This window comes from Neofelis nebulosa, chromosome 8 (genome assembly GCF_028018385.1).
Source record: "Neofelis nebulosa isolate mNeoNeb1 chromosome 8, mNeoNeb1.pri, whole genome shotgun sequence".
Lineage (NCBI taxonomy): Eukaryota > Metazoa > Chordata > Mammalia > Carnivora > Felidae > Neofelis > Neofelis nebulosa.
In genome coordinates this window covers 126,323,471-126,347,971 of record NC_080789.1, presented here as the reverse complement: position 1 = coordinate 126,347,971, position 24,501 = coordinate 126,323,471, and the positions used below count along the sequence as shown (strand labels likewise).

At 43.1% G+C, this 24,501-nt stretch overlaps 1 protein-coding gene across 5 annotated transcripts in view; it reads left to right on the top strand.

Annotated features, from left to right (window-relative positions):
• Positions 1 to 2,126: 2,126 nt before the first annotated feature.
• The window catches only part of SLC39A12 (solute carrier family 39 member 12), an 86,975-nt gene continuing 64,600 nt past the window's right edge, over positions 2,127 to 24,501 (top strand). For 2 of the 5 annotated variants that reach the window (XM_058681781.1, XM_058681778.1), the window contains exons 1-4: positions 2,127 to 2,439; positions 3,563 to 3,909; positions 11,678 to 11,959; positions 15,827 to 16,034. In XM_058681781.1, coding sequence (XP_058537764.1) covers positions 3,649 to 3,909; positions 11,678 to 11,959; positions 15,827 to 16,034 — 751 coding nt within the window. In that variant the 5' untranslated portion in view covers positions 2,127 to 2,439; positions 3,563 to 3,648. Of the gene's footprint in view, positions 2,440 to 3,345; positions 3,910 to 11,677; positions 11,960 to 15,826; positions 16,035 to 24,501 lie in introns of all 5 variants that reach the window. The other 3 variants (XM_058681783.1, XM_058681782.1, XM_058681780.1) reach the window with 2 other exon arrangements.

Below are 24,501 nucleotides of genomic sequence, written 5' to 3'. Positions count from 1 at the left end.
CTCTTAAATTGCTGATGTGTTGTATTTTACGTTTCCCGGTGGGCCCCTTTAAATTCTTTCTAGGTCAAGGCAGGGAATCCATGTCAATACATTATAAGACCTGAAGAAGTTGAAAGGTAGGATATACCAAAAGGCACAGAATCCACGCTGAAGCAAGGACTGGTCAGTCCCTGTCTTCCCTCCCACTTCCGGTCCCCTGCATCTTCCTGTGATGGCACAAAGTATCTGTACATCAAGACATACTGCAGCAGATGAGTGGTCCCAAGGGGGCTAAATGCCTTGTAACTATCAGCCAGGAGGAAATTAGCTCCTTCTTTATGCATTTGCTTAGCTAACATCTGAAACGTACTACCCCTCGACGTTGGTTGTGATTGCAGATACAACCATGTTTGAGAAAGGTTGGTTTCAGGCTTGTGGGGGAAGCAGACGGCTACGACCCAGAGTCAGGAGAAGGTGACACCAGCCGTGTTCCGCCAAGTGTCTCCTCACCCTTTATTATTCCCACTTTCTTCCGATCCGCCTGCCGGCCCTCCGCGGTTTGGCTGGACTTGGGGCCACATCCAGGGCTTCCCCCCAACCCACCTGAACGTCATCTCAACGGGGACAGGGACAGGGACGTGGTCGGTGGCTGACTGTGGGGGCGCAGCCAGCCTTGGGGGCAAACAGCGCAGGCTTGGGCACGTGACAGGGGGAGGCAGTCGACCTCGTGGGGTGTCGAGCGGCTGTGGGTGGGGTGGCTGCAGGCGGTGGGAGCAGCGGAGAATTCCTGCAGGAGGTCACGTGCTGGGGTCCTATCGGGAGCGAATCCCTTAGCCACGGGGAAGCCGAGGCTGGGAAATAGGACTTCTGGGGTGGACACCGGCATAGGGGAATCGGGAAAAAGCTCCCCAAGTCTCAGAAGGGGGGCACTGTCCTGGCACCAGCGGTTAGAGCGAATCAGGATCCGGTTCCGCTGCAACCCGGCAGGTTATGCAATGAGACCTGGGCAGGGAAGACAGATGCGGCACCTGCTCGTTTGGGGCGGGGCCGGGAAGCCAGGGCTTAATTCCGGAAACAAGGTCAAGCCGAGGGACTGAAAGCACGCGATAGGAGGACGTGATACTGTGCTCAGTAGGTTTTGGACTACTTTGCTCTAGTCACCTCCCAGACGACCCCCGAGACCCCCGGGGCTGAGATGGTCTCCCCTGTGGAGATGGAGGGGGCTCTGGCCACGTCCCTCTGTCCTGAGCCCAGGCCCTTCTCCGCCCCGACTGGGGTCACAACTGGGGGGGTCCTGACCAGCTCCTCTCGCCTCTGCTGGCCTGATGATTCTGGACACTAACTGCAGCTCATCTCACCAGAGAGCTCAGGAGAAACAGGCCAGGTCTCTGCCCTTGGCAGTTTAGGCAAATCCAAGGGCTCCGTGATGTGCAATTAAAGAGAAGCCATGCATTTCTGGGAGCATTTGCCTTCCACGTTTCTGTGAGTATTACCAGCGTTCTCTTAGGATGGCCTCACCCTGCTAATCCTCCCAACTGCTTTCTCTTTTCATTTCCTCCGCCTCCTTCCAGAAGCCCCCTCCCCTCCCCACTCCTGCCCCAGGGACCGAACAGGGAACTCCGTCCCTTCCCTTCATCCTTCAGCTTCTCTTTGTTTTTCATGTACCATTTACATGCACTGTGTGCATTTTGAAATCGTGGGTTGTAACTTCTTACCTCCTATACAGTTTGCCACTTTGTTCTCTCAGTCACTCCTTCGTAAGAATTTGCTGAGAGCCTGTTTCACAGGGCGCTTGTATCACAGACGCTGGGGTCAGAATATACACGCTAATTACAGTTCCCCGCTCCCATCCACTTCCCGGGTAAGAACTTTATGCCTCCGATAAAGACTTTTCCTCCTGTTTAAAGACAGCTTTTTACAGATTTTCGAATGCCTTCAACCTTTTAAACCTCTGCACCTGATAAAATTAAGGCTTTAAAGAGCTTACTTTTTCAATAAATCTTTGGTTTGAGGGTTGATAAAACAGAGAAGCAACTGAAAAGAAAAAAGAAATCTCGATCTAACACTAAAGCCTTTCCGTCCTGCAAGGTGGAATCCTTTGACCTAGATCTTTTAAGAGTAAAAGGCACGTGACTGTAAGAAATCCTAGGTTTTTCTTAGACTTCTAAGAGAACTGGTAAATATTGATCTAAAACGTTAGGTTCATTAGCCACTTTTATTTGATTTTCCTGAAAATCTGCCAGACAGAAAGTTCTCACTTTTACCCGCCTTCATTGGTATCCCCGGAGCAGTTTTCTCCACAGCAACCGAAAACGTCTCTGGGTTGAAATAATCCTCTCCTGCTTCCAATGCACAGTCAAGGAATTTTAAAACCAGAGGACTTTGTAATCACAAAATACTCTCCGAGATTTAGAAGGCCACAGAGCTCCAGAGGAATAGCCATTTATCTTTCTTCTAACGGTAAGCACTGCGTTTAGAAATGTTTGTAGCATCTCTGTCATTTTTTAATGCTAACATAAGAAACTTAAACTCTCTCTCTCTCTTTTTTTTTTTTTGAATCCTGAAAGTAATCCCAGTATCTTTGTTACTACCTCACAGTCATTATTAGGTCATTTCTGGGCCAAGATCTGACATGAGATGCTGTTAACAATTTGTGTTCCTTAAGCAACAGATTGAAGAGATTAATTTTTTTTTTTTTTTTTTTCAGAAAGCTGATTGGCTCTAACATTGTCTTTATGCCTTTAGTGACCACTGAGTCTGTGGATTTATTGTGGCTCTTGCGGTCTTGAAACACTCTTGTTTTTCTGCTAGCTCGTACTTTTAATAAATTAAAAACTGGAAAATGACCAGTGTTTTCTGGACGTGACAATTTTCTTCCATAGTACCCTTCTTACCTAAAACCTTCTCACTCAGCATGATGTATGTAATTTGTTGAAATGTATTTTCTCAGGCACATCTGGGTGGCTCAGTCGGTGAAGCATCCGCCTTCGGCTCAGGTCATGATCTTGTGGTTCGTGGGTTCAAACCCCGGTTGGGCTCTGTGCTGACAGCTCAGAGCCTGGAGCCTGCTTCAGATTCTGTCTCTCTCTCTCTCTCTCTGCCCCTTCCTAGTTCGCACTCTGTCTCTCTCTGTCTCTCAAAAGTAAACATTTAAAAAACTTAAAAAATGGTAATAATAAAAAGAAATTGATTTTCTCTTTATTTTTATTTGTTTACTTGAGTGATGAGAACCACACCTCACAGAGTTCTACATTAAGATGGGATAAAATGAGGGTATTTCCTGTCTGGTTCCTATGACTTGTACCCCGTGCAAGATAAACAGAGATACTTACTCTTCCTGACTTTTTTACTCTTTTTTTATTTTAGAAGGAGGCAGTGTGACAAACTTCTTGGATGTTCTACAGTTCAAAAGTCTCCAGCCATGATAGTTTCCTGCTGTTCGCAGTTATAAATGACCTACAGACCCCCTACTGTTCAGAAACAGCTTGCCATTGCAAATCAGCTTAGCCACCCAATTAATGAATCCTTTCAAACACGTTGCAGCCACAGTAATTAAGGCCTTTATTTCCCCCCTTTACCACAGAAATTCCTCCCATTACAAGTTTACACCGTGAACGGCAAGCCACCCAACTCCATTAGACACTGACTTGAGGTAAAGGAAGAGTGGAAATGTGCTTCTGGACAAAGCTTCCGGTATTTTGGGTGCCATTGTTCCTTCTCCTCAGCCTTCTTCCCTCTACTGAGACAGAAAGACCCTCAACCCAGGACAGCGGCAGCACTTGGAGTCCAGGCCACCTGACGGAAGTGCTACGAGCTCTCTCTGCTGGCGATCCCCCACCCCTGAACCATTCTGGAAGCCTCCTCAAAACACTGATGGAGAAAACTGGCTGCCCACGGAGGACAAACGGAATGCAAGGAGATTGCCATCTGGTTAGTGTAACAGAATGGGATCAGGTACCAGGGAACGTTCAAGAAAGAGCAATGGCTTCTCTAGCCATTTGCTTCAGTAAGGCAAACTCAAATGCAGTACCCAAGTGGGCCGTGCCTTGTGATATCATGTCTCCCATATTGAGGATACGGAAAGTCATTTAGCGTTCTATAAATAATACTTGAAAACAGGGAGGATCTTGTTGTAGTAAAATGGTAATGTTTGTAGAAGCCTTTCTATGACCCTTCTGCATGTTCAGAGGTATTTAGTTGTAAGTGTGAACTTTTTATTTTTAAGAGAGAGAGAGGAAGAGTGCATGCATGCACAAACTGGGGGGAGGGGGGGATGCCCGAGGAGGGGGGAGAGGGAGAGAGAGGGAAAGAGAGCAAGGAAGAATCTTAAGCAGGCTCCATGCTTAGTGCAGAGCCCAATGTGGGGCTTGATCCCACAACCCTGGGATCATGACCTGAGCCAAAATCAAGAGTTGGACACTTGACCGACAGAGCCACCCAGGTGCCCCACAAGCATGAACTTTCAGTTCTTTCTTCTTTCTGATTCACTAATCTCCGCCCCCCCTGCCCTTTTCTTTTGTGGTTGCCGTGAACTTGTGCGTCACTGGTTAGATACGATTTGTTTTTGATGGCATAATGATAGTACTATTATATTTGTCTAATGTTGAATTTTTTAAGTTTATTGATTTATTTTAAGAGAGAAAGCATGCATATGTATGAGCAGGGGAGGGGCGTAGGGAGATGGGGGCGGGGGAGAGAATCCCAAGCAGGCTCCACGCTCCACACTGAGTCCATCTGGGGACTCGATCCCACCACCGTAAGGTTATGACCTGAGCCATAGTCAAGAGTCAGATGTTCAACCAACTGTGCCACCCAAGCGCCCTTAATGTCGGATTTTTAAGTACTTTAGCCTGATCGTTGATTGGTGTTTTCTAGTATTTTGCATGGTGGGCAGTTAATGAATTGGGTGATCACCCTCTTAAAAATGAGGTATCTGGGCTAAAATGAGGTCTGTGGCTCCTGTGGCCTGGGCCCACAGCCTACCCCCGGTTTGCCAGGCGACTCTTATGCCCTGGCTGCACCTCAGCATTGTCTGGGCAGCTCTCCCCAAATACTGTGTGGAGACATCTTCCTCCATAGATGAGGTTGAATTAACTTGCCTGGGATGGAATTAAAAAAAAAAAATTCGCTGCAGGTCACATGAATGTAACATCCACATTAATGTAAATTCAGCATTTAAGGTAGAATCAGAATGTCTCTGTCCGGGCAGGGGAATTGACAGAGGAGCCTCACCAGAGGTAGGAGCCCATGTCTTAATTATACCCAAAAATAGACAAAAACACTCTTCACCATCCCTTTCCTGACTGGCGAGATTTTTTTTTTTCCCGGAATGAACCTACAAATAAATAAATGAAGACATGAGTGAATGAATGAATGAATGAATGAATAAATAAATAAATAAATAAATCTAGTAACTGCCTCCAGCAAAAAAAATTTTGGCAGACTTTCTCAATCGTGCCTAGTTTTAGGGAAAACATTTCCTGGCCAAGTGTTTTTGTTTTTCGTGTTTTTTGTTTTTTTATTTTTTTGTTTTTTTTGGCTTTTCTTTCTTTCATGACAGAAGGGTCTGCTAATAGAATTTGTCTCTGCTCTGTGCAAACAGTGAATAATTCAATAATTAGTGAAATTCCCAAGGGTCCCCAGAGCAAACATGTGTCATAATAGGCAACCCATCTGTGATGACATTAATTTATATATATAGCAACATAAGACTTCCCCATGGAAATAAGTGGGAGTCATGTCTTATTAATGTCCTCTGAGAATTTGCTGTGGGGAAATGTTCTCCTCTAATGACATAAAGTGCCTTATTAAGGCTGTTTGAATATTAGTCAAGCTAGGGGGAATGTAAACATGCAAAATTGTTCTATGTTCTGTTTTGTTTTGTTTTTCAGAGGGAGACACTGTTTTGCACTTTTTGTTTTCTGTGACATTATCGAGACTTTGGCCAATTTCGCTTCTGTTTCAGCTATTTTTATTCCTACGAAGTGAAACACAGTCTTTAATAGCTTCGCCCTCTTGCTGCTGCTATTTCTTTGTGTAAAAGACTGAGGTAAAAAAAAAAAAAGTCATGGGGTGGCCTGGGTGGCTCAGTCAGTTAAGTGTCTGACTTGATTTCGGTTCAGGTCATGATCTCACGGTTCACGCGTTTGAGCCCCGCCTCGGGCTCTGTGCTGGCAGTGCTGAGCCTGCTTGGGATGCTCTCTCTCCTCTCTCTCTCTGGCCCCCCTTTCAAAATAAATAATAAACCTTTAAAAAAATGCAAATTTCAGCTTTACCTGTTCAGAGGGCTACAATTCACCTGAATCACCCACAGGCAAGGACTCCATGAAATCTCTCCGCGTCATTCATAAAAAGCCGGGGAGAAACAGTGTCCTATTGATTTCACAAGCATCTGCATTCTGGCACAAGCCACAGGGCTTAGCTTGTTGTTGGATCTTTTGTGTCTTTTTAGGAACTTCGTCCAGTTAGAGGCAGGGTTTAGATTAGAAATTCTGTGGTAAAAAGAGGGCAAGGGGATGAGTTCATATCCCTAAATGTCTGAAAAAAAGAGGGAAGTGAGTGTCTTAAATTTGGGGGGAGACAAAAAGTTTCCAGTTTTATTTCAGGCTTAGGTAAAAACTGAATGGGTGCGTGTGTGTGCGTGTGTGTGTGTGTGTGTGTGTGTAAATCAATCTGAACTATTTGAAAGCACTGTGCACTTAAATCCATTCAAACTTCAGCCTTTGAAAATGGACAGTCTTGCCTGATCGTGGCCTGGTTTCTTTTCAACGAGAAGGGTTAGACTGCAGTTTTAATGAATTTAATGAGGGATTAAGTAACTCTAAGAGAACAAATTCCACTTCAGTAATGATGAGAACCGTAACCCTACACGAGTTCCAGAAGCGGTAAAGGGATAAGAACCTGGTATCTGGAGTCAGCCAGCCCTGGGCCCAAATCCTTGTTCTGGCACTTTCCAGCTGTTAGGTCACGCGGAACCTCAGCTTGCTCATCTGTAAGACCAAAGTGCCGGTCCTCTCCTCGGGGAGCTCTCTGTGAGGACCACAGGGCCACACGTGAACTAGCTGGGGCACGAGAACGCCAGCTGTCTCTGTGCCCTCACATTTCCTGCATGTTATGGACATGTCCAACGCAGCGCTTCTGGAAAATAAGATCCTCCTCAGCACTCCCTCCTGTCCCCTACCCCCCCCACCCCCACCCCCACCAACTGTTCAGGGCTTGGGGTGTTTATTCAAGACCTCCAGGAGATTCTCAGACACATCCAGGGTAGAGAACCACTGCTTTAAGGTCCTGCATTTAATTCAACCTCCCTCCCGCGTTTGTCTTAACCTGCCGTGCGTTGAAGAGTGGACAGCATCGAGCTTTATCTTAACTTGTTGATCTAACAGGTTTCTTAACCCTTCTCAGTAAGACTTATCTCCTTGTCGGTCAGAAATGCCACAAAATCTGGTGACGGGTCCACAAAAAGCCAGTGCCTGCCATCAGCAAACACCCCTCCAACTCTTTGGCAGGAAAAGGAAGAAATATAATTTCCTTTTTATGATCACTTCTAAGACAACCCTCTCCCCCCAGAAGACCTTGTAAAAGCCTAAGAACTTGAAAAAGGCCAGTGGGCTTATCCAGAACCCCAAATCAACTTTAAGCATCTTTGGATCTAAAAATTTTAAAGTTTATCAAGTCTGACAACTCCTATTAACATAGAAGAAAGATTTCCTGTTGCTTTTTGTTACCGAGACTCCCTCCTCGCATAAGCAATGAACAAAGCTGAATGCAGCAGCTGGGGGAGGTGATCTGATTTGGCTATTGGAATCCAGAATCTGTGCTTTTCTCCCCAAAAAACTTAGGCCCCCACATGACAAGATTAAAAGGAAAATCGATGGATTATTCCTGAATGAGTCCATTCTTCTTTAACAAAGAATCACTTCACCAGGGTCAGTGCTTTGGATGGGTCTTGATGCCTATGAGGTGTAAGTATTTGCAAAACTGGACTAAACGTCCTCCCCCCAAAACAACCCAGCCACTGCTAACAGCTCTAACAACTGAAACAAATCTTGTGATGATGAACCAGAAAGTCCAGTCCACCACCAACCCCCATGGTACTTTTTGTCATGTCAATGTCTGTTCGATTTTCTGGTGTTTCCTACCGTGTTCTTTCCTCAAGCCACTGTCTTCCGTACAAAGGTAACTTCTTTAAGAATCAGATGTCTCGGGGGCACCTTAGTGACTCAGGCGGTTGAGCAACCGACTTCGGCTCCGGTCATGATCTCATGGTTTGTGAGTTCAAGCCCCACATCAGGCTCGCTGCTGTTAGCACGGAGCCCGCTTCAGGTCCTCTATCCCCTTCTCTCTCTGCTCCTCCCCCACTTGTGTGCTCTCAAAAATAACACGTTTAAGAGAAGAATCAAATATCATAAAAAGGCAGAAGGTTTTCAATTCATGGTCATTTGATTCGCAATTGAGCTTTATTCCAGCAGGTCTCAGAAACTTAAAGCAAAGTTTGGGCAACTTCTGTTCATTCAAGATGACTGAAATCTCTAGTCAGACAAAATGAGATGCTCCACAGGTATTTAAAACATTTTCAGTCAAAAGCAATTGACCTTCCATGTTACATGCTTTTTAGAAACCACTTCTGGAGTGAACATTGGTATGATTTCAGATCTTACCCTCTCCTCTGCTGCCCCAGGCCACATCCCTCCTATTCCAATCCTAGAAAGGTACATTGAAGAGGAACCACAAATGGACAGGAGTGTGAGGCACGTCAGATGGGTGAAGTGTAGCCATATACTCTGCTGTGTGCTATCAACCAAGCTCTGGCCACATGTATCTGGTCTGGTGGCTTCACGGAGGTCCCATTTCTCGTGTCACTGATACCCTTTTGCCTACCTACTCAACCTCATCAAACAGCCTAGACAGCATTTGAAAGTCTGTCAACAGAAACTCATTCAATCTTCAAGTGGTAGTATGTTCTCTCATTGATTTATATTAGAGCCTTACCAATTACTTGGCCTCCCCATTGACCTCTTTTTCTTTTTTTTTTTTTAATTTAAAAAAAAAATGTTTTTTAACGTTTATTTATTTTGGAGACAGAGAGAGACAGAGCATGAACGGGGGAGGGGCAGAGAGAGAGGGAGACACAGAATTGGAAGCAGACTCCAGGCTCTGAGCCGTCAGCCCAGAGCCCGACGCGGGGCTCGAACTCGCGGACCGTGAGATCGTGACCTGAGCCGAAGTCGGATGCTTAACCGACTGAGCCACCCAGGCGTCCCAATTGACCCTTTTTCTATCAAACAGGAGGGAGAGAAAATTACTGGTTGAAGGGGTTGCACTTTCAGTACATAGGTGGGTCTACAGCTCAAATTCTTCATGGCCCAAAACAAAGAGATAAGCAAATAAAGAGAATCATTGGCATAGTGGGAATTAAGATTGGGCAATCACTATTAGCTTTGTGATTTTAGGTACATTATCTACCCTTTTGTAGACTTGTTTTTCACATATGCTACAGGTATACCTTCCTTGTAGAAGGAGGACATACCTCATGCTGGATCCTGTGCACACAAATGTACCCACTGTTTAATTCACGAGGCACCAAATAATTGAGGAATTGGTACTCTAATTCTTTACATCATTGCAGAAATAGTTGGTGACTTATCAAATAAGCTGGGGCCATTTTGTTTTCTATTTAAAATTTTGGAATCATGTTCTTACCATCAAAAAACTCATTATCTGACTTTGTCCAGAAGCGATTAGATTGAGGAATGCCCAAATACAGAAGGCGCTTAGCACAATCCTGGGCACCTGGCTTCCAGTAAAGGCTAGCTAATGCTATCAATAGTTTGGTTTCAGGAGGCGGTATGTTACAAAGAGAGGCTTGATGACACTGTGTTTCAGTTGACTAACCTCCTTGAGTCTTGGTGTCAGCCCCGCCAATAGCTACCGACCCATGGACTTTTCTCGTCTGCTACTCAAGAAACAGAAATGTGCTGGGGTGGTTTCAATGGTGGAGCTTAATAGTCACATTGAGTGACTTGATGTGAAGCCGATGTCTCTCTTTTTGCTGAACTCTTACCCCATCGCAGTTGAGTTGGGGAGAGAACAGAACCTGTATGGCTTGTGAAGAATGTGATTAATGCTTTGCTTTGGAGACAGATGACATGTTTCTTCCTGACTCAGATGGTATGTCCCAGATGTTATCTGGTGGGACACACAGCATACATGGAATTAAGACGCCTGAAATTTCCACCTTAGAGAATAGATTAAAAGGTACCATCGTACATTGTCCCACATTGGGAAGGGCCCTTCTGGGGCTCAGGACAGGCATCCCTCCATGCCTTCATTCTGTGGCTGTGCCTCTGGGATCCTAGGAGAGTTGTCAGGAGCTCCCCACTCTCTCTGAAGGAAGGCAGCTCCTGTCTTGCGGAGAGGGCTTCCCTTCCATAGCCCTGTGTGTATCTTTTTCTCATTGTCCCGTTACGTCACCCGAAACACCTTCTGCCATGCAGACTTCCCAGGTTAGATGAGCCAGACATCTTGCTGTGGGTGTAAAGCAAGTAAAGCGTCGTGGAAATATTTTTTAGCCGTTCTCTTAGGCAGGATAAAGGCGAGGCAGGTGGCGTTCGTTCATTCCATTCCGCGCCTTGTAAGTGCCAGGCATTGTGCCGGATGCTGAGGATAGAGCCGTGCATGGACAGAACCTGGCCTTAATGGACCACTCGTTCTCGAAGGAAGAGCGAAAATAAACACGGGGAGAAAGCAAGTTTAGAACACTAGTGCTATGGAGAAAATAAACGTGATATATGTTAGAGCTGCCACCAGCCACGTGTGACCGTGGGCCACTTGATAACGTGGCTCATCTGAATCGACACGTGCTGGTAAGTGTAAAGTAAGCACCAGAGTTTGAAGACTTGGCATGACGAAAAGAATGTCAAATGGCTCACAAATAACTTCTTAAAATTGTGATTACAAGTTGAAGTGATCATCTCTTGCATATCTAGGTTTCAGTAAGACACATTACTAAATGTATTATTAAAATTAATTTCGCTTTTTCAAATGTGGCCACCAGAAAATTTAAAGTGATGTGTGACTCGCCTCTGTGGCGAGGGTTGTGTTTCCATCGAACAGTGCTGTGCTGGAGAACGTGGGACGGGGTGGGGGTCGGGGCTTTCTACTTTGGGTAGGGTGTGGATCCCCAACGGGGTATCTCTTTAAGCCGAGATTGGAGAATTGAGGGGAAAGGAGACCCGAAAGATGGTGGGAAGAGCTTGGTGGAACTGATGGAAAATCACAGGGGCGGAAGGTTAGTGAGCGAGGTGGAGAAAGGCTAAGGTAAGACAAGAGAGGTAGGCAGGCAAGAGCCAGACCAAAGAGAAAATTGTATGGAGCTTAGATTTCATTCGAAATGCAATGGGGTCCTTACCGTAAACGCCAAAGAGCCAACGGGTTTTACTCAAGGCAGCAGATGGACATCTGGAGAGAGAGAGAGATTACTCTCAGGGAATAAGGGCTCCCCGGGAGGGCAACATCAATGTGTAGAAGTCCAGCCACAACTACCTTATTTGAAGCTGGCTGCTAGACCTACCCGTGTTCCCCCCCTATTCGTACAATAATAAGCACTGGAGATCTGGCGGGCAGTCGTTAGTGTTCTAGGACTCTTTGCTAAACTTTGTTTCTACTTTTGTTGTTTTATGTTTTGTTTTTGGCACAGTGCTTTGAACCAGATGCCCTGTTGCTAATAGCTGGAGGAGATTTTGAGGATCAGCTCAGAGAAGAAGTGGTCCAGAGAGTGTCTCTTCTCCTCCTCTTTTACATTATTCATCAGGAAGAGATCTGTTCTTCTAAGCTCAACATGAGTAATAAAGAGTATAAATTTTACCTGCACAGCCTCCTCAGCCTCAGGCAGGATGAAGACTCCTATTTCCTTTCACAGAATGAGACGGAAGATATCTTGGCGTTCACCAGGCAGTACTTTGACACCTCTCGAAGTCAGGTAAGAAGGGCACAGGTCAGGTAAGAAGGGCGCCTGGCTGTGCTGCTAAGAGACAGACTTGGAGCCCTGTTTTCTGTCACTTGTTTATCCCCATGACCGTCAAGGACGTCTAAGAGAGGTATTTGTGGGTTTTAGTGATGGGATGTTAAGTGACATCATTTGAAATTCTGAGTATAAAAGGGGGAAGGGTGATGACTAATGATTGTAAAAGGAGTTCTAGCCAGAAGGCAGGTGGGTGGTTGGGTGGGCAGGAAAGCCAGGTGACAGGACAACTCTCTTTTCCTGAACGTGAAAGTGAGTGATTCATGGCTTCCGATCGATCTCCAAGAACTGACCCACGGTGGGGAGGACGCGATGGTCTTTGCCTCGCCTTCCGGCCAGGGAAAAAGAAGACAGAACCGGTGTGAGAGAGGTGAATTTATCATTCGTTGCTTCACCGAAGAAGCAGCTTGCAAAAAGCATTATTCATGACAGTCAGCACAGACAATAGCTCTTCTGTAGCTTTTGATTTGTGCCGCACATGTTCAGGGGTCTCTCGAAGTGCTTTGCTTTCCTCGTGGCTCCCACTGTGAGGAACCAGGCACCTGGTCCCTTCCGGCCTTCGTTACTGTTCCAGCAAGAGCTGGCCTTTCAATTACCTTCATGTTTTCTGCCTTGCGGTGGGGAGTTTGAGCAGATAAAGCGCTCTGGACGTAGGAAAAATTTTAAAGCCACATTTTCTTAAAGAATTGATTGAACAGTCACCAGTGCATTTTGAAGAGTGCCATGAAACCTGTTCTACTTTTCTCTCTTGAATTTTTCATTGACGTGTGTCTTTGAGCTGCTGTAACAAAAATACCACAGACTGAGTGGCTCCTACACAACAGAAATTTATTTCTCATGGTTCCGGAGGCTGGAAGTCTGAGATCAAAGTACTGGGCAGATTTGATATCTGGTGAAAGCCCCCATCCTGATTCCTCAGAGACCATCCCCTCACTGCGTCCTCAGATGGCAGAAGGGGCAGAGGAGCTCTCTGAGGTCTCTCTCCTCAGGGCGCTAATCCCATTCCTGAGGACTTCACCCTCATGACCCAATCACCTCCCAAAGGCCCCGCCTCCTAACACTATCACAGTAAGTGGCAGGATTTCAACATTTGAAATTTGGGGGAACGCAGTCATTCAGTCCGTAGTGATGTATGTGGACGTATTTGGTTTTTGGCCTCGAATTCCGGCTTCCAGGAGCCCAAAGGTGGCTGTGCATTCATGTTGTGGCTCAACGACCAGCTGACATATCCTCCAACTTACTGTAAAAACGTTTAATTTCTCTTGCGATTGGCACACAGATGGAGAGACTGTTTCCTGAGGTCTTTGTGGGCATCATTTTGGTAACTCTCATCTCATGACTCTCCAAATAGGGCCATATTTTTGTGTCCACTTCCAACTGAGAAAACGGGTTCCTTTCTAGAATTCGGTTTCCACGTCAATAAGGAAGTACGCCCACATATAGTTTCTTCAGTGCAACATCCATATGATACAAGATCGGTTCAGGTTAGCCACTTCGAAGCAGACGGTGTGTATATATTCGACGCAGATTTCTGGTTATCCAACACAGGCCGCAAATACCTGGGCCTCCAAGCATATGTGAGAGCCAACATTCCGAGAACAGAATAAAAGAATTCAAGGTTATGTGTAGACGTACTTTTTCCACCTCTTCAGTCAAGAAGAATTAAGAGCTCGTAACCCTTGCTGGGCCTCGGACGGTTATCTTCTGGAGGAGAGCACTGTCTCCAGTTCCTGGGAAGGGTCCTTTGTTCGCTTGGGCTGGAATTCCCTTAGGAATCCTTAGTCACTCGATCCAGACTTGTACAGGAGTCCTGTGGGCATCTCACTGGAGGATGCCACTCTCTCCGACTAGAGAGCGTGAGGCCACAGACGGTGCTGCCAGACCAGGCCCGCCATTACCAGCAGCTCCAGGTCTTGGTCTGCATAGGACTCAGCCTCTGCAGGTGAAGCCACTAACAGCCATTCCAGGGGGGCCTTAACCAGCTCACCAAGAAACAGCTTTACCCCGTAGTACGCTAACGCAGCCACCCTCCCTGATGGCCCAGAGTATAAACATCCCTCTATTCCTTCATTCTCTTTTATCCAACTACTATTTTATCTTCTTGGCTCAGTCTCTTGCTCCCACCTCTCCGTGTTTTTTCCCCCCGCTGTTTGCTGTTTCCATGGGAGATAAGCAGGGATCTCTACAGACTTCTCTGCTAGCCCTGACTCTTACGTAGAGGAATAATGGGTTGGTATCACCATTATACAGTTGACAAACCCAGAAACCTGAGCCATTTTTAACTCTTTGGACTCCTTCACATTTTCCTACAAGTCCTTTGTAATGTGCCTCAAATACGTCCATTTCTTTCCATCTCTGGTGCTACCACCTTAGGTCGAGAAGTAACTTGGACTAATAAATAACTCCCGAACTAGACATTAAGCCCTTAGTTTCTATCCCTGGCAATGTCTTCACTACTTTGCCACCAGAGTGATATTTCTGGAACATACCATATTGTATTGTTCTTTTGTTTATAGCATTAGTGGCTCCTCTGGAGGCTTTAGGGAAAAGTTTTCATGATGGCTCTTGCTACCTTCTCCAGCCCCCTGTCTATCAGGGGCACCACTGGACACTGGGACCAACAAGAATAGTAGCTAAGATTCGCTGTGTTCCATGCGCCAGCTACCATATTAAGTATTTTACACACATGATCTAATCTTAATAACCTTTGTGGTAGGCAGCATTGTCCCTTTTTACTGATAAGAATATGAGAGTGAGCAAAGTTAATCATTTGGCCCAAGTTTGCTCGGTTACAAACAGCAGAGATAATTTTAAAACCTAATCTGTCTGTCCCAAGCACGATGCTACGGAACTCACTTTGATGATAGGAAAGGCCCATCAGCAGCTTGGATTTCCATTTATTTCTCTACACAAAAGGAAGGGCATTTAAGAGCATAGGCTATGGAGTCAGATCTGAGTGTGCATTGGGACTCTACCTGTCACTGGCCAGGTGGTCTGGGAAAAGGGTATCCTGTGCACAGAGCTCTGGGACAATGAAAAGAGAACATAGTGTAATGGACCTAGCATGGCGTCTGGCACACGGTAGGTACTCAGTAAATGTTGGTGTGGCGACGAGGCAAAAATAGGGACTCGGTCCGTTTCAGCCATGATAATGATATTATGGATGTAAAGCCAAGGGAGAGATTTTTATGAATGGGCGTACTAGGGGCACGTAAGGCTAGAGTCTAGCCTTTCAGATGCTCATATTTAATTGAAGACCACTCAGTGTACACATGGAAAAGATCCCATGTCCTATGGGAGTTCAAAGAACACAGAGACTATGCCAGCTTTGGTCATCACTTAGCACGCATTGAGCCTGAGACTAAAGGCAGGCGTTAAAAAGGAAGTGCTCTGTGATGACACGAGGCCGCAGGGCCGGTGTGAAGTCAAGGTCGGGAGTAGAGATTTGAAAGTCCTTACACTGTGGGCTGGACTTGAAGCTGGAGAAAAACAAGTCACCACCTGGAAGCCTGTGAACAAGAAGAACGAGAGATCTCTTTGGAGAAGACACATCTCTGAGGGAATAGTGAGAAAGGTTAGGTAACCGAGGACCACTAGGGTAGGAGTTAGAAAATACAGTGTCCAGTCAGATAAAAGAAACAAGCATTTTCCAGACAGAATTCTGTCTGAGACTAGAGAATGTTGATAGTTGTGTTTCTACAAACAGCTCAGACCTCTTTAAGGTGAAAAACTCTTCTTTGTCTTTTGGGGAAATCCTAGAGATATTTTAATCAAAATGGCTTTCGAGGTGCAAGCTTTTTCTGTTTACTATGCATCTGATTTCAGTGTATGGACACCAAAATGCTGCAGAAAAAGTCTGGAATACTGAGCGGGGATGGCGCTGATGAAAACACACTCCCTCGGTTGGCAGCGACGATCATCACTTTGTCCCTCCAAGGTGTTTGTCTGGGGCAAAGAAACTTGCCGTCTCCAGACTATTTTACGGAATATATTTTCAGTTTTTTGAATAGTACAAATACTCTCCACCTGTCAGGTAAGGATGCTTTTCATGAATGAAACTACCAAGTCATGCCTACTAAACAAATTGTGCCAAAAAGAGTGATGCTTTTTGATGACTAAATTTGTTCAGGTATGTTCTAAACAGTTTTATCATAGCCTGTGGTAAGACAGCTCAGGTGGCCCTTTTAAGGCAAACATGCTATCGTATCTTTGTGACGATGAGGCAAAAATTGGGACTCGGTCCGTTTCGGCCATGATGATGATATTACGGACGTAGAGCCAAGGGAGAGATTTTTATGACCTGCCGTAAGTGCTGAGGAACGCTTGTCTGTTTGGTACGTAGTCCTGGGCGAGGGGTCACAAACTATTGCCTAGAATGAAGACATGGAAAGCCCAATGGTGCAAGAGCCTTGGTGGTGTTTGCTTGTAGCCATAAAGATCTATTATTTAATTTTAAATAAAAGTCGTGTGAGCTCTCCATCCTGGTTATATTAGTGACTGCCAGCTTTTTGGAACTCCGAGAAGAAATGGGATGCCAGGGATGGAGCCAGAATGTTTGTTTTGCACATTTCTTTGTACTCGACAAGGCATTAAAAATGAAATGACGTCTAAAAAATCTGTACCAGGAGGCCCTGTTTTGCACACCAAGGGCTCTCGGAATGTCGCATAATAGCTGTTGCTGCTGCCAACACACTTCCTCTTGGGAAGTCACAAGAAAAAGGGAGATGTGAATTTACCAAGGGACCGACAACGCCCGTGATCTGGGTAAACCTCCCAACTCTGAAAGAAGGGATTGGGGTCTGGGGCCATACATTCAGTGTTGAACTTTCCCTGGACCTGTTAGCACAACCATTTGAAGGACAGATGCGGGTTTCTGCAGTTTATTTTCTTTTTCTGTGAAAAGTTGACATGTAATTAAATCATGTTACCTGGCTGTCATACACAGGAAACAAGCCAGGGAAAGGCATGTTATGCCGAGAACAATTTTGACGTGGGAAACAGGGGTTGGGAAATTTTAGCAGTGCGATTCCCGTTTTTCCAAATAATGTAAAGATGTAGGCCATCTGAAGGCTCTATCGCCCCCAAGAAATGGGAGATGATCAGACTGCAATACAGAATATAGTTAGAGGCAAGCTGGGTAGATATGGATCACTGTGGACCTTCATTAAAATGCCCAAGTAACTGCTCACGAGCGATCTACAGTATCGCCTCTTGGGGCAAAAACCAGTCACTTTTGCATCTGAGAAGTCACAATTCCGTTTCCAAGTGCCATTTCGTGTCAGCACAATTAGGTGTTTGTTTCAGAAGCCATGAGACATTTTCTCTCACAGCTGCCCCGAGCTAGGACTCTGCTGATATTGATGGTATCCTGGAAGACAGTATGCTCATTTTAAGTGTTGTTTTTTCATTTAAAACTAGTAGAGTTAACATACAGTGTTATATTCGTTTCAGATGTACCATATAAAGATTCAATACTATACATAACTTATCGCTCATCAAGACAAATGTATTCTATATCCCTTTCACCTCTTCCCCCATCTCCCCCTGCCCCCCTCCCCTCTGGTAACCATGTGTTTGTTCTTTACAGTTAAGAGTCTGTTTTTTGGTTTGTCTCTCCGTCTTTGCTTTTTTCCTTTGTTTGTGTTGTTTCTTAAATTCCACGTGTGAGTGAAATCATACAGTATTTGTCTTTCTCTGACTCATTTGGCTTAGCATTATACTCTCTAGCTCCACCCACGTTCTTACAAACGACAAGGTTGCGTTTTGTGTGGCCGAAGAATATTCCGTTGTATATATACAACATCTTCTTTACCCACTCATCTGTTGGTGGACACTTGGGCTGCTTCCGTAGTTTGGCTATTGTAAAGAATGCTGCATAAACATGGGGTGTATAGAACCTTCTGAATTGGTATTTGTGCATTCTTTGGGAAAATACCTAGTAGTGCGATTGCTGCTTTATATGGTAGTTCTATTTTTAATTTTCTGAGGACACTACATACTGTTTTCTGCAGTGGCTGCACCAGTCTGCATTCTTACCGATGGTACACGAGGGTTCCTTTTTCTCCACGTCCTTGCCAACATTTGTTATTTCTTGTGTTTTGGATTTTAGTCATTCTGAAAGGTGTGAGGTGATGTCTCATTGTGGTTTTGATTTGCATTTTCCTGATGGGAGTGATGTGGAGCATCTTTTCATGTGTCTGTTGGCCATCTGGATTTTTTTTTTTCTTTCAAATTTTCATTCAAATTCTAGTCAGTTAACATATAGTGTGATATTGGTTTCAGGAGTAGAATTTAGTGATTTATCACTTACATATAACACCCAGTGCTCAACACAAATGCCCTCCTTAATAGCCCATCTCCTACCCAACTTCCCTCTATCAACCCTCAGTTTGTTCTCTGTAATTAAGAGTCTCTTACAGTTTGCTTCCCTCTCTGTTTTTTTTTTCTCCTTCCCCTATGTTCATCTGTTTTGTTTCTTAAATTCCACATATAAGTGAAATCTTATGGCATTTGTCTTTCTCTGACTCATTTCGCTTAGCATAATATACTCTTACAAATGGCAAGATTTCACATCATTGCAGATGGCAAGATTTCATTCTTTCTGATCGCTGAGTAATGTTCCATTCTGTATATACACACCCCATCTTCTTTATCCATTCATCAGTCAATGGGCATTTGGGTTCTCTCCATAATCTGGCTATTGTTAATAAGGCTGCTGTAAACACTGGGGTGCATGTGCCCCTCCAAATCAGTATTTTTGTATCCTTTGGGTAAATAATACCTAGTAGTGCATTTATTTGTCATGGAATAATTCTAGTTTTAACTTTTTGAGGAACCTCCATACCGTTTTCCACAGAGGCTGCACCAGTTTTCATTCCCGTGAACATTGGAAGGGATTTCCCCTTTCTCCACAACCTTGACAATATCTGTTGTTTCTTGTGTTGTTGATTTTAGCCATTCTGACAGGTGTAAGGTGGTATCTTATCATGTTTTTGATTTGTATTTCCCTGATGATGAGTGATGTTGAGCATCTTTTCATGTGTCTGTTAGCCATCTGAATGTCTCCTTTGGAAAAAGTCTATTCATGTCTTCAGCCCGTTTCTTAATCAGATTGTTTGTTTTGGGGGTGCTGAGTTTGATGAGTACTTTATAGATTTTGGATACTAACCCTTTATCCGATATCTCACTCACAAATATCTTCTCTAATTCTGTAGGGTGTGTTTTAGTTTTCTTGATTGTTTTCTTCAGCTGTGCAGAAGCTTTTTATCTTGATGAGGTTCATAGTTCATGTTGGCTCTTGTTTCCCTTGCCTCTGGCGATGTGTCTAGTAAGAAGTTGCTCTGGCCAAGGTCAAAGAGATTGCTGCCTGGGTTCTCCTCTAGGATTTTGATGGTATCCCATTTCACATTTAGGTCTTTCATCCATTTTGAATTTATCTTTATGTATGGTATAAGAAAGTAGTCCAGTTTCTTTCTTCTGCATGTTGCTGTCCAGTTTCCCCAACACCATTTGTTGAAGAGACTGTCTTTTTCCCATTGTATATTCTTTGTCGCTTGTCAAAGATTAATTGACCATATAATCATGGGTTCATTTCTGGGCTTTCTATTCTGTTCCATTGGTCTGTGTGTCTATTGTTGTGCCAGTACCATACTGTTTTGATTACTACAGCTTTGTAGTATAACTTGAAGTCCAGAATTATGATACCTCCTGTTTTGTTTTTTGTTTTCAAGATTGCTTTGGCTATTCGGGGCCTTTTGTGGTTCCATACACATTTTAGGATTGCTTGTTCTAGATCTGTGAAAAATGCTGTTGGTATTTTGATAGGGATTGCATTACCTCTGTAGATTGCTTTGGGTATTATAGACATTTTAACAATATTTATTCTCTAATTCATGAGCATGGAATGTTTTTCCATTTATTTGTGTCTTCTTCAATTTCTTTCACCAATGTTTTATTATTTTCAGAGTATAGGTCTTTCACTTCCTTGGTTAAGTCTATTCCTAGATATTTTATTATTTTTGTGTAATTGGAAATGGGACTGTTTTCTTAATTTCTCTTTCTGCTTATTTATTATTAGTGAAGGGAAATGCAACAGGGGCACCTAGGTAGCTCAGTCAGTTAAGCATCCAACTCTTGATTTCAACTCAGGTCATGATCTCACAGTTCTGTGTTCGAGCCCCACATCTGTGCTGTCAGCACAGAGCCTGCTTGGGATTCTCTATCTGCCTCCCTCTCAACCCTTCCCCTGGTCTCTTTCTCTTTTTCTCTCTCTCTCTCTGTCTCTGTCTCTCTCTCTCTCTCTCTCTCCCACACACACACACACACACACACACACACATACACATTCTCACTCTCCCCCAAATAAACTTAAAAAAAAAAAAAGAAAAGTAACAGATTCATGTTCATTGATTTTGTATCCTGCACTCTTATTGAATTCATTTATTAGTTCTAATAGGTTTTTGGTAAAATCTTTAGGGTTTTCTATGTGTAGTATTATCTCTTCCTTACCAATTTGTGTGTCTTCTATTTCTTTTTCTTATCTGATAGCTATGGCCAGGACTTCCAGTACTATGTTGAATAAAAGTGGTGACAGTGGACATCCTTGTCTTGTAACTGACCTGAGAAGAAAAGCTCAGTTTTTCTCTCCATTGAGGATGATATTGGCTGTGGGTTTTTCTTATATGGACTTTATTATGTTGAAGCATATTCCCTCAAAATCTACTTTCTTGAAGGTTTTTATTATGAATGGATGTTGTATTTTGTCAAATTCTTTTGCTGCAACTATTGCAAAGATCGTATGTTTTTTTATTTTTTCTTTTGTTGATGTGATGTATCACACTGATTAATTTGCAAATATTGAACCACCCTTGCATCCTAGGAACAAATCCCACTTGATCGTGGTAAATGACTTTTTTTAATGTATTGTTGGTTTCAGCGTGCTAATATTTTGTTGAGGATATTTGCACCTATGTTCATCAGAGATATTGGCCTGTGGCTCTCTTTTTTGTGGTGTCTTTATCTTGTTTTGGTACAGGTAATGCTGGCCTCATAGAATGAATTTGGAAGGTTTCCTTCCTCTTCTTTTTTCTGGAATAGCTTGAAAAGAATAGATATAACTCTTCTTTAAATGTTTAGTATATTTCACCTTATGAAGCTCTCTGGTCCTGGACTTTTGTTTGTTGGGAGTGTTTTAGATTACTGATTCAATTTCAGTACTAATAATCAGTCTGTTCAAATTTTCTGTTTCTTCCTGATTCTGTTTTGTTAGGTCACATGTTTCTAGGAATCTATCCATTTCTTCTTGGCTGTTCAATTGGTTGGCATATGATTTTTCACAGTTTTCTTTTATAATCCTTTATATTTCTTTGCAATTTTTATTTCTTCTCTTTCATTTCTGGTTTTTAAAATTTGGGTCCTCTCTCTGGCTGAAGGTTTTATCAATTTTGTTGATCTTTTCAAAGAACCAGCTCCTGGTTTCATTGATCTTGTTTTTTGTTTGTTTGTTTCTATATTGTTTATTTCTGCTCTAATATTTATTATTTCCTTTCTTTTACTGGCTTGGGGTTTTGTTTGTTCTCCTTTTTCTATCTCCTTTAGGTGAAAGGTTTGCTTGTTAATTTGAGATTTTTCATGCTTTTGATGTAGGCCTGTGTTGCTGTAAATTTCCCTCTTAGAGCAGCTTTTCCTGCATCCCAAAGATTTTGGGCTGTTCTGTTTTCATTTTCATTTGTCTCCATTTATCTTTTAATTTCCTCTTTGATTTTTTGGTTGACCTATTTATTGTTTAATAGTACATTATTTAACCTCCAAATATTTATGTTCAGATTTTGTCTTGTGGTTGATTTCTAGTTTCACAGCATTGTGTTCAGTAAAGATGCATGGTATGACTTCAGTCTTTTTGAATTTGTTCAGACTTGTGTTTTGTTCTAATATGTGATCTATTCCAGAGAATCTTCCATGTGCACTTAAAAACAATATGTATTCTGCTGTTTTAGGATAGAATGTTCTGAATATATAGATCCATTTGGTTCAATGTGTCATTCAAAGCCACTGTTTCCTTGTTGATTTTCTGTTTGGATTATCTGTCCATTGATGTAAGTGGGGTATTAAAGTCCCTTACTATTTTTGTATTACTATTTATTACTTCCTTTTTGTTTGTATTAACTCTTTTATGTATTTGGGTGCTTCCATGTTGGGTGCATAAATATTTACAATTGTTCTATCATCTTGTTGGATTGCCCCCATCAAAACATTTTTTTGTAATGTTTTTATTTTTGAGAGAGAGAGAACATATGCACAATGAGTGGGGGAGAGGCAGAGAGAGAGAGGGAGACAGAGACTCTGACGTAGGCTCTGCACTGTCAATGCAAAGCCCAACGTGGGTTTCCAACCCACAAACCATGAGATTATGAACTGAGCCAGTCAGCTGCTCAGTTGACTGAGCCACCCAGGAGCCCCACACCATTAATGATTATACAGTGTCCTTCTTTGTCTCTTATTTCAATCTTTTGTTTTAAAGTCATTTTATCCAATATAAGTATTGTTACCCTGGTTTTCAAATCCATTTGCATAATAAATACTTCTCCATTCCTTCACTTTCAATCTGCATGTGTCTTTAGGCCTGAAATTGGTCTCTTATAGGCAGCATATAGATGGGTCTTGCTTTTGTATTCATTCTGTCATCTTGTCTTTGATTGGAGCATTTAATCCATTTAAATTCAAAGTAATTATTGATAGGTAAGTATTTATTACAATTTTGTTACTTGTCTTATGATTGTTTTTGTAGTTCTCTCTTCCTCCCTTCTCTTGTTCTCTTCTCTCATGATTAGTTGGCTTTCTTTAGCGATATACTTGGGTTCCTTTCTTTTTATTCTTTGTGTATCTATGACTAGTTTTTGATTTGTGGTTTCCATTCATTTTGTATATTAAATTGATAGTCACTCACGGCTGAACCCATTCTTTAAACCTCTCCCCACCTCCATGTTTTAGATACATGGTGTCATACTTTACATCATTTTATTTTGTGGGTCCTTTAAGTGATTTTTATAGATATACTTATTTTTATTGCTTTCATGGTTCCTACTTTTCTTACTCTAACTTACAGTCTTTCCTTGCCACACAGAATCCACTTTAACATTTCTTGTAGGGCTGGTTTAGTGGTCATAAATTCCCTTAACTTTTGTTTGTCTGGGGACCTCTTTATTTCTCCTTCTATTCTGAATGCTAACCTTATTGGATAGAGTACTCTTGGTTCCATGTTGTTTTCTTTCAGCACTTTGAATATATAGTGCCATTCCATTCTGGCCTGCAAAGTTTCTACTGAAAAATCAGCTGATAGCCTTATGGGGTTTCCTTTGTATGTAAGTATTTTCTTTTCTCATGGTGCTTTTAAAATTCTTTCTTTACTGCTTCTTTTTGCCATTTTAATTACTGTGTGTCTTGTTGTGGACCTTCTTGGGTTGATTTTGGGGGGCTCTCTGTGCCCTTGGATCTGGATTTCTGTTTCCTATCCCAGATTTGGGAAGTTTTCAGCTATTATTTCTTCAAATAAATTTTCTACCCCTTTTCTTTCTCCTTTCCTTCTGGGTTCCTTATAGTGTGAATATTGCTGAGTTCCCTAAGTCTATTTTCATTTTGAATTTTTTTTTTCCTCTCAGCTGTTCAGCTTGATTTCCTTCTATTATTCTGTATTCTTGGTTGGTGGCCCATTCTTCTGTTTCCTCTAGTCTACTATTTACTCCATCTGGTGTATTTTTTATTTTATTTATTGCATTCTTCAACTCTGATTGGTTCTTTTTCTGTCTCTTTGTTAAGGGTTTCATTGATGTCCTTCAGTCTTTTTTTCAAGTCCTGTGAGTATCTTTATAACCACTGATTTAAATTATCTAGCAGGCATATTTCTTATCCCCATTTTGTTTAGGCTGCTTGCTGTGATTTTGTCCTGTTCTTTCATTTGGGACATATTCCTCCGTCTCTTCAGGTTGTCTAACTCTCTGGGTCTGTTTCTTTGTGTTAGGAAAGTCAGCTATGTCTCCTGCTCTTGATAGTAGTGCCCTTATGAAGAAGAAGTCCTGTAGTGCCCTGCAGTTCAGTGTCTCCTGTTCAGCAGAACCTGGTGCATCAGGAGAATCTTCTATGTCTCTTGCATACATCCTGCTATTTTGGCTGAAACACTTTTTCCTTCAGTCCAGTAATCTGCAATGGCTCTCTTTGCCTATTGTGGACAGGGTTTGGTCCCTGTGGGGTTAGTGGGTAACACCAAACTGCAGGACACTTTCCCTGTATTGTACCCTAAGAAGCCTTCATTGGTGGGTGGGACCTAAAGTAAGACCAGCTGTCTGTCCCACTGCTAAGCCTCTACCCTGATGGTTGTGTGTGGTTCTTTCCCTCTCCCTGGGGCAGGAGTCAGTTTGGTGTGATACTGGCTCCTGTTCGGGATGCTTGCACATTGCCAGGCTTGTGGTGCCACTTTGGATTAGCTAACCCAAGAATGTATTGGA